The sequence below is a fragment of the Gymnodraco acuticeps genome, unplaced genomic scaffold (assembly GCF_902827175.1).
Source record: "Gymnodraco acuticeps unplaced genomic scaffold, fGymAcu1.1, whole genome shotgun sequence".
In the NCBI taxonomy this organism is placed as follows: domain Eukaryota; kingdom Metazoa; phylum Chordata; class Actinopteri; order Perciformes; family Bathydraconidae; genus Gymnodraco; species Gymnodraco acuticeps.
Genome location: NW_022990423.1, coordinates 21,319 through 31,446, shown reverse-complemented (window position 1 = coordinate 31,446; position 10,128 = coordinate 21,319). Strand labels below are relative to the sequence as shown.

Here is a 10,128-nt window from a genome sequence, read left to right as displayed (position 1 = left end):
ATACTCGTTACCAAAAGTGCAATAACAGTTTAGCATGTAAGGGCGGTAACACGAGCAATTTGTCTAAACATGTATCAAAAGTGCTCCACATCCAGACGGAGGAATGCACCGGGTTCCACTGTCTTTCTAGCAGCTCTGTAGCTCCGTCCACGAGTAACGTTTCCACGTCAGGTGTTATGTATGCTAGCAGCAACACACGGAGTTAACTCAGTTATACAAACATGGGTTAATGATTAGAGGTAACTGAGTTATTTATTTTGTTAAAGTTTCAGCTATTCTGTTTACAGTTCTGTCATCACATTATTTAATATGATTTGTTAAAACATTGTTGTTTCTTTTGATGTGAAATATTATGCATTTAATTAAAATAAAAAGCAATGTTAGTTTTGTTCACAATTTGTTTAGTTAGTTTACCTTATTTCTTGTCAACGTACTATCGTTAAAAGGACCGGATCGATAAGCAGTATCGATATAGGCCTAAGTAGTAGTGCAGTTAAAACCTTAACGATCCGAATAATCGATTAATCGTTTCATTAATCGATAGATTAATCGATTATCAAATTAGTCGTTAGTTGCAGCCCTAGTTTGAAACCAGAGGGTGACCTTCACCAATTTTAGAAATGAAACCTGACATACCTTAGGGATATACGCGTCCCCCGTAGCGACATTAACTACCAGTCGCGGTAAGCCAAATGTACAGAATGGATAAAATGGATAAAATGTATCCCAAAATAGTGCCTCATAATGCAGGTAGAGTCCCATGATAACTACCCTTGCATTCCTCCACAGGCTAAATAAGTTAAAGTTCACTTTTGGAAGAACCAGAGAAAGGGGTTAAAATGGATAAAATGTACCCGGGAATAGTGCATCATAATGCAGGTAGACTCCCCTGATAACTACCCTTGCATTCCTCCACAGGCTAAATAAGTATAAGTGAACTTTTGGAAGAACCAGAGAAAGGGGTTAAAATGGATAAAATGTATCCCAAATAGTGCATCATAATGCAGGTAGACTCCCCTGATAACTACCCTTGCATTCCTCCACAGGCTAAATAAGTATAAGTGAACTTTTGGAAGAACCAGAGAAAGGGGTTAAAATGGATAAAATGTATCCCAAAATAGTGCATCATAATGCAGGTAGACTCCCCTGATAACTACCCTTGCATTCCTCCACAGGCTAAATAAGTATAAGTGAACTTTTGGAAGAACCAGAGAAAGGGGTTCAAATGGATAAAATGTATCCCAAAATAGTGCCTCATAATGCAGGTAGAGTCCCCTGGCAACTCCCCTTGCATTCCTCCAGAGGCTAAATAAGTTAAAGTTAACTTTTGGAAGAACCAGAGAAAGGGGTTAAAATGGATAAAATGTATCCCAAAATAGTGCCTCATAATAAGATTTGACATGGGCAAACAGGCTATTTCAGACTTCCATGACATACACCGGGAAAACCACCTCACTTTGGCCGCTCACAGAGACCCAAAACACGGACTACAGACCTCCAGCATATCTACCTGACATGCGTACTTCCATAACCTCTAGCACCTTGGGACCCCGGGCCCCCGAACTTAAGCACTCCCCCACGAACTAAACCCAGATGATTACACCCTCAAGAAACTCGTGCCCCTGGTAACCTATAAGGGGGTCTATTTTGCGGTGCTTTACAGTCCGCCCATCGGACACCATAGTCGGACTTATTCACAGCAGCAGCACCCACCCTCCTATGGAGGATGTTCTCATGGCCCTGGTAACCTATAAGGGGGTGTATTTTGCGGTGCTTTACAGTCCGCCCATCGGACTCCATAGTCGGCCTTATTCACAGCAGCACCACCTGCCCTGCTGGAGGTTCACACTTTAACTTGTTTTACCCTCCGCTGCCTTACACATCCTCCCACATTTGAGCACTCCTCACGTGGACTAAACCCCTTCATGCACACCACCAGAACCTCGTGCCCCTGGGGATCTTAATGGGGAAACACCCATATTGGGTTATAAAAAAGAGGACAAATTAAGTAATTTTAACAAACTTTATTTACAGAAATATATACATTGACACTTTATAACATTATAACATTATTAACTCATCCAGCACAAGCGGACTGAGTACAACAAAACATTGCATATTTACAAGTTGGTCACTGGCAACATTGTCCGTATCGGGTGAAGTTGGTGCAGAGGCTGGCACCCTCTCTTCACCCGTGTCTGAGGGACTGTGTTCGGCCATTGACTGTTCCCTCTTCGCCGCTCTCCAAGCGTTGAAGTCTTTGTATAATTAATCTGACGTCTCGGTATCGGTGGAGTCTTGGTAGGGAGTAGGGCTATGCTCCTCTCCAGAGCTGTCACGGTCACTGTGGATGTCAATGTCCCCCAAATTGTCTTCACTCACCCCTGATGCTGCTGCGGCCGCTGCTTGCAGTGACTCTGTGAAGAGCATTCGTATGTCCGCAGCCTCCTTCAAAGAAGGATTCTTGGCATAAAATGTGTCTGCAGTTGCAGTGTTGTGACACATGAAATCACTCACTCTTTGGCAGTTGCTTATGTCCTGAAACCTCTTCGCATTATCGGCGTGGACTGTGCGGAGGTCGGTGAAGTTAATGGGACCTTTTAGTCCAACATCAGCCCATGCCAACCTCAGGAAGCTGGCAAGGTTCCTCGATGGGTTCTTCCCCGCTATGCAGAGGAAGTAGCGGTTGTTGGTGCCGGTCAGCGTCCCCTTGATTTCCAGCCATCTCTTCATCCATCCAAATTCTTCTATGGTGAGGTACATCTGCGCTTCCCCGAACGCGTTGGCCGTCTTGTGGTTGCTTACCTGTTATGACAGAGTTAGAGAGCGTCAATACAAGTATCAATCATCCACAACATGTGTATCACTGCCAGAATAAACACATGTTTTAATAGCTCACTCATGTGGATGAGGTGGCCAAAGGCAGTGCCAGTTATCTCCGCCTTTAGGACCTCCGTGTTGGTCATGTTGGAGTAGACCCCCGGACGGTGCCCATAAATGCAGCTCCAATTGAGGGTCATGTACCCATAGAGCAGGCTCCGGGTTGCGTGAGTCGGATTGCTGGTCATCACGTCCAGGAGCTGAGGGATGCGAGTTTTGGCCACAGTCAAACATGCCATGATGTCTTTATGGCTTGGCAGACCTTCCATCTTGTCCCGCTTCACCTGCATCTGGTGGATAAACACCTTCTTTCTCATGGACTTCAGGATGGCAGCAACTTCCCGTGTGATTAAAATCATGTCATTCTGGTTGAGCCTGCTCCCCTTGCATGGTGTTTCATTCATGTACTTGAGAAAGTGTGATATATTTTTGATATAGAAGTCAGATGTCGTGACCTGTAGGCTTGACTTTATCAGGCTCCGGGACCACCCACGTATCCTCTTCAGATCCCTCAAAAAGAGCCAGTCAGACAGGCGATTGAAACCGTGTGCCATGAAGCTTAGGAATGATTTGACTCTGCTTATTTTGGAGACTGCGTTTTCTTGGAGCCTCACTGTTGGATCGATGCCCTCATAATGGTCCCGGTAGCCTTGCATACTTCTCCATGATGCGTGGGAATGTAATGTCCCGCATTCGATTCCCCCGGCCCCTGCCGCTGAACCAGGGGGAATGTATGGGAGGGGAGGATGACGAGGCCTCGGTATCTATGGATGCAGGTTCTGAGGAGCTGGATACAGGTGTGTGAGAGGCAATGGGGGACTTCCTGCAGGAGGGACCTTTGGACTTGGACAGCCTCTTTGGTGTTGACTCTGTTCGGGATCGTTTCCTTAGAAACACCCGCTCTTGGTCCTCGGCCCTCTGGTTCATCCTCTTTCGGTTATGTTTAATCCTCTGCTGCAGCATGCAGCGCAGGGATTTCACCTCAGCAGCATATATGTCCCTCTGAGCCTTCATTCTGTTTGCATCCATCCTCCATTCCTTACAGTCCGGGTTGTCACATTTAATCACTGGGGACAAGGGTGGAGGTTGTGACAGGACATCATCACCCACAGTGTCCACATCCCAAGAGGTAATCATTGCTACTGTGGGGTTTGTCAAACTGAGTTCATGAAGCTTCTTCGTGGCCACTTTCATTTTTAGTTTAGTTAAAACCACATGTAATTCCTGCCGGGACAGCTCAACATGGTTTCTGTACAAGTGGCGGTCCAGCCTTGTCCCGTTGTACTCGCATCCTGCAATAATGCAGGGATGGAGCCTAATGTTTATCCGTCCTTTCGCCAACAACAGCAGAATTCTTCTTTCAACTAAATTACGCACACTATGGTTCCTCAGCAGGTGCTTGCTCAGGGCACGGTAGGGACTATTACAGATAGGACAACCGATCGCCATCATTTTTGTATGCCTGAGCATTTCGGTACCGGGAAGTGTCACCAGTATAATGTATAGAACCGGGGGGGACAAAGAAGGATAGGTGAAAATAAGAAAGTTGCACTCAGCGAACTAGAAAGACCCCATGTCAAATCTCTCCGGTTTATTTTCAATAAATAACCCATTTGCATCATCGTGCGAAAGGTGTCCCATTTAGGCACTCGTTAGGCGGGCAGAGATCCCTGTCATCTATCGGTCCTATCATCAAGGCAAGGCGGGAGCCAAAACTGGGTGAAATAGTGCCTCCTAAGGCGGTTCGAGTCCCCTGGCAACTCCCCTTACTTTCTTCCGGAGACCAGTTCAAAACGTTAAGTTTGGTAAGAACCATGATTGGGGGTCATCCAGGCAACAATTGTATCCGATCCAAAGTCCTCATGCAGCGGATGCATTCTTCCATGATCCAGAGACGGATGCAACCAGAGAACCAGAGAAAGAGGTTAAAATGGATAAAATGTATCCGGGAATAGTGCCTCCTAAGGCGGGTCGAGTCCCCTGACAACTCACCCTACATTCCTCCAGAGTCAGAAAAAGTTAAAGTTAACTTTTGGAAGAACCGCAGAAAAGGGGTGAAAATGTGTCCGGAAATAGTGCCTCATAATGCAGGTAGAGTCCCCTGGCAACTCCCCTTGCATTCCTCCAGAGTCAGAAAAAGTTAAAGTTAACTTTTGGAAGAACCAGAGAAAGGGGTGAAATTGATGAAAATGTGTCCGGAAATAGTGCCTCATAATGCAGGTAGAGTCCCCTGGCAACTCCCCTTGCATTCCTCAGAGGCAAAATAAGTTAAAGTTAACTTTGGAAAGAACCAGATAAAGGGGTGAAATTGGTGAAAATGTGTCCGGAAATAGTGCCTCATAATGCAGGTAGAGTCCCCTGGCAACTCCCCTTGCATTCCTCCAGAGGCAGAAAAAGTTAAAGTTAACTTTTGGAAAGAACCGCAGAAAAGGGGTGAAAATGGTGAAAATGTGTCCGGGAATAGTGCCTCATAATGCAGGTAGAGTCCCCTGGCAACTCCCCTTGCATTCCTCCAGAGGCAAAATAAGTTAAAGTTAACTTTTGGAAGAACCAGAGAAAGGGGTTAAAATGTGAAAATGTGTCCGAAAATAGTGTCTCTTTATTCCGTCGAAACTCCCCTTGCATTCCTCCAGAGGCCAGTTCAAAAACTTAAAGTTTTGTAAGAACCGTGATTGGGGGTCCTCCGGGCAACAATTGTGTCCGATCCAAAGTGCTCACTCATCGAACGCATTCCTCCATGATTTCCCCATCATGAGAAATAGGCCGTTTTTTTCTAAGTGCTCTCAAAAACCGGGTTTCCGATTTCGTGCAGAAGGTAGCTTGGAAAAGATGAATGAAAATTGTTAACAGAGGAGGGGAGGTCTGAATTCCCCTCTACGTTGAAAAGTGCAACGGGTCAGTGGAAATGTCTCCGGGGCTTCCGCCCGAAGCGCCGAAGGGTTGACCCCCTCACCCGTTGGCACTTAGCCGTTTTTCGAGAATTTTTAAAAACGTAGTTTTTGATGAATTTAAGATATAATTGACCGTTTTATTTACTTTTTTTTGCTTTCCACGGGTGGGGGTGCACGGCAGGCCGCATATGAGCTCCCAAATTCGGCCCGGAACCTCCGGGAATCGGGTCCATTTCATCCACATGTCACTCCCCCATCAAATGTACATGAAATGGACACGAGGAAATGTACATGAAATGGACACGAGGAAATGTACATGAAATGGACACCAGGAGAGAAGAACCAGGGGTCAACATCGATAACAGTTTACCCCGAAATAGTGTCTCTTAAGGCGGGTACCAGTCATGGGAAGATGTCCAGACCCTGACTGGACTTAAGCCGATTTTCATTGGAACTCCACATTGCATTCTTCCAGGGACACCAAACATGCATCCAGGGTACAAGGAAACAAGAACCAGGGGGTCAACATGGATACAGTTTACCACCGAAATAGTGTCTCTTAGCGGGTACCAGTCATGGCAACATGTCCAGACCCTGACTGGACTTAAGCCAATTTTCATTGGAACTCCACATTGCATTCTTCCAGGGACAACCAACATGCATCCAGGGTACAAGGAACAAGAACCAGGGGTCAACATGGATACATTTTACCCCGAAATAGTGTCTCTTTAGCAGGGTAACAGGTCATGGCAACATGTCCAGACCCTGACTGGACTTAAGCCGATTTGCATTGGAACTCCATCATTGCATTCTTCCAGGGACACCAACATGCATCCAGGGTACAAGGAACAAGAACCAGGGGTCAACATGGATACATTTTACCCCGAAATAGTGTCTCTTTAGCAGGGTAACAGTCATGGCAACATGTCCAGACCCTGACTGGACTTAAGCCGATTTTCATTGGAACTCCACATTGCATTCTTCCAGGGACACCAACATGCATCCAGGGTACAAGGAACAAGAACCAGGGGTCAACATGGATACAGTTTACCCCGAAATAGTGTCTCTTAAGGCGGGTACCAGTCATGGCAACATGTCCAGACCCTGACTGGACTTAAGCCGATTTGCATTGGAACTCCACATTGCATTCTTCCAGGGACACCAACATGCATCCAGTGTACAAGGATGAAGAACCAGGGGTCAACATGGATACAGTTTACCCCGAAATAGTGTCTCTTTAGCAGGGTAACAGTCATGGGAAGATGTCCAGACCCTGACTGGACTTAAGCCGATTTTCATTGGAACTCCACATTGCATTCTTCCAGGGACACCAACATGCATCCAGTGTACAAGGATGAAGAACCAGGGGTCAACATGGATACAGTTTACCCCGAAATAGTGTCTCTTTAGCAGGGTAACAGTCATGGGAAGATGTCCAGACCCTGACTGGACTTAAGCCGATTTGCATTGGAACTCCACATTGCATTCTTCCAGGGACACCAACATACATCCAGGGTATAAGGATGAAGAACCAGGGGTCAACATGGATACAGTTTACCCCGAAATAGTGTCTCTTTAGCAGGGTAACAGTCATGGCAACATGTCCAGACCCTGACTGGACTTAAGCCAATTTGCATTGGAACTCCACATTGCATTCTTCCAGGGACACCAGCATACATCCAGGGTATAAGGATGAAGAACCAGGGGTCAACATGGATACAGTTTACCCCGAAATAGTGTCTCTTTAGCAGGGTAACAGTCATGGCAACATGTCCAGACCCTGACTGGACTTAAGCCGATTTGCATTGGAACTCCACATTGCATTCTTCCAGGCCCATCTACATGCATCCAGGGTACAAGGAACAAGAACCAGGGGTCAACATGGATACAGTTTACCCCGAAATAGTGTCTCTTTAGCAGGGTAACAGTCATGGGCAACATGTCCAGACCCTGACTGGACTTAAGCCGATTTGCATTGGAACTCCACATTGCATTCTTCCAGGGCCCATCTACATGCATCCAGGGTACAAGGAACAAGAACCAGGGGTCAACATGGATACAGTTTACCCCGAAATAGTGTCTCTTTAGCAGGGGTAACAGTCATGGGAACATGGGGTGATGTATATGGGCACTTGAGCACCAGCAAGACCCCTCACCTCCATAACCTTGTGCACCAGGTGAACCTGTGTACCCACACTTAAGCACTCCCCCACGGACTAAACCAAGAGGGAACACCGGTCAGAATTTCGTGCCCCCTGGTAACACTGAATAACAACAAAATAGAACCCCCAATGGTTGCATGTGTGTAGGCATAGTTGGTAACATTTGTCGTGCCATCGGCGGGGAATTTACATTGGTAGTTGACATCACATTTCCATTGTGCGGACTTCCGTAAATTTGAAGGACAAGTCACATGTTAACTCTGTCTATAAGACAGACATGTTCCTTACATGCAGACATGCTATCGAGTTAAGTATTGGTGGAATCTCTTCCTTAAATTTGGCTATAGCACTAACAGATAGGTTTCTGCTGCAGGAGCTTTTGACTAATGCTTTGTAGTCTCGTAACAGTACTTCAAAAGTTACTAAGAAATGGTCGGATAAGCAGGATTATGCGGTTCGACTAATAGTTGCTCAATTTCAATACCATAAGTCAGAACAAGGTCCGAGAGTGTGATTATAGCAGTGGGTTGGTTTATTTACACTGACAAAAAACCAACAGAATCTAATATAGAGTTAAATGCAACAGTAAGGCTATTTTTATCATCGTCAACATGAATATTAAAGTCACCTACGATAATGACTTTATCTGTTTTAAGAACCAAAGTTGATAAAAACTCAGAGAATTCAGATAAGAATTCTATAAGAATACTAGTGTTCTTTCCTCCAGCATTTCTTCCACTATGTTTCCGTTACTGTCTGTCTGGTTGCTGCCCCCATAGACTGTTGTGTGCATTGAAATCACCACACCAGACTTCCTTCCTATGTTTATATTCTGCTATTTCTTTAAATATATCAGTGGTTAGATTTGGACATGGGTTGTATACATTGATTATCCTAATGTTATCTTGTTTTCTAGGGTTGCAGATGTCCACTATAATACAGTCTATACCATCAGGAGATTGCAACCTCCCTATATGCCACACCATCTTTGAGAAATGACTGCAGGATCTCAGGTATGCAAAGTGGACAGGTAGGCGAGAAAGGCTTTTTGAGTCTCAGAGACCAAGGTCCTGTACACTTCGCATACATTGACTGCACGACTTCAGGTCTGCGATGTGGACAGTACACCTCAAATACATCACTACACAACCTGGGGTATTTGAAGATAAGGGAATGGCATGTTTATAATATGCTGCAAAACACAACAAATATGCAGGGTTACGAGTCTGTTTCAACAAGTCCTCCAACTCATACGACCAAATATGTCGTTTGTTCAAGCGCTTAATACGTCCTGCTCCCGTTGAATGCAAACGTTACAGATGGACGTTTATTCACAAATAACCCTCTCTGTAAAATCCTAAATTGTAGGATAGTTTGGCATTAAAAACGCTTTTTGATTAGATTTCTAGCGAGAAGTGTATATTGTACTTTTAGAATCCACGTCCAGTCGATGTGTAGGATCTATAGTTCCATAGATATTAGGAAGATGATTTGAGGTATGCGGCAGCCTCCATGTAAAGTTACGAGTTGAAAACAGTATTTCCTGTCTCGACGTTTTCATAATAAAACCAATGATCAAATGAACATTTAATATTCATTACTAAAGGTACAGCCGAATCATCACAGCGCACAAAACCTGTTACCGCCACAGACGGACCAGAAAAGGGAGGGTTTGAAAAAAAAGGGGCGGGTCCGCTCAGTGAAACGATAACAAACGAAACATGGAGGAACAGAAGTCCTGCGTTTAAATCGTGTGTGTGTGTGTGTGGTTAAAACACATCAGCTGCCTCCTGGTGCTGCAGAGATTTCAGGAAGTGAAGGAGGTGTTCCTTCCATAAAGCAGCTGTGGGCAGCAGATACTGTGAGAGTCACAGACATGAATACATAGATCAAGGCAGACTGGTGCACACTCTCCTGTTTTGCCAATCCGGTGGTTAAACAAATATAGCTCTACATCCCTGGCCGACATGTCCTTAAAATGAAGTCAGAGTTTCGACATTTTAATTCATTCATTACCTTTCCAACTCCTCATGCAGTTGACTGTTACAGGTCTATCCAGGTTCATGGTACAATGCATAAGCTTCACATCGAGAGACTGAAACTGTGTTTTCCTTTACCGTTCTGTTTTCATTTCACAATAAAGTTAATAGTCACATTATGTTTGATATTATTATGTTTTATTAACTACACCACTG

The 10,128-nt window shown here is 45.0% G+C and overlaps 1 protein-coding gene across 1 annotated transcript; it reads right to left on the bottom strand.

Moving 5' to 3' along the window:
- Positions 1-2,009: 2,009 nt before the first annotated feature.
- LOC117551911 lies at positions 2,010-4,890 on the bottom strand. The gene is made up of 2 exons (XM_034224994.1): positions 2,904-4,890; positions 2,010-2,805 (listed from the first exon to the last, which is right to left on the bottom strand). Exons 1-2 carry the CDS (start codon positions 3,534-3,536, stop codon positions 2,269-2,271), a joined length of 1,170 nt encoding a protein of 389 aa, XP_034080885.1. The 5' UTR covers positions 3,537-4,890; the 3' UTR covers positions 2,010-2,268.
- Between the last annotated feature and the right edge of the window lie 5,238 nt (positions 4,891-10,128).

Coding starts and splice junctions, on each gene's coding strand:
- LOC117551911 (XM_034224994.1), bottom strand. CDS start 3,536: ATGCAAGGCTACCGGGACCATTATGAGGGCATCGATCCAACAGTGAGG. Junction 2,806..2,903: donor CCTTTGGCCACCTCATCCAC/ATGAGTGAGCTA, acceptor CTGTCATAACAG/GTAAGCAACCACAAGACGGC.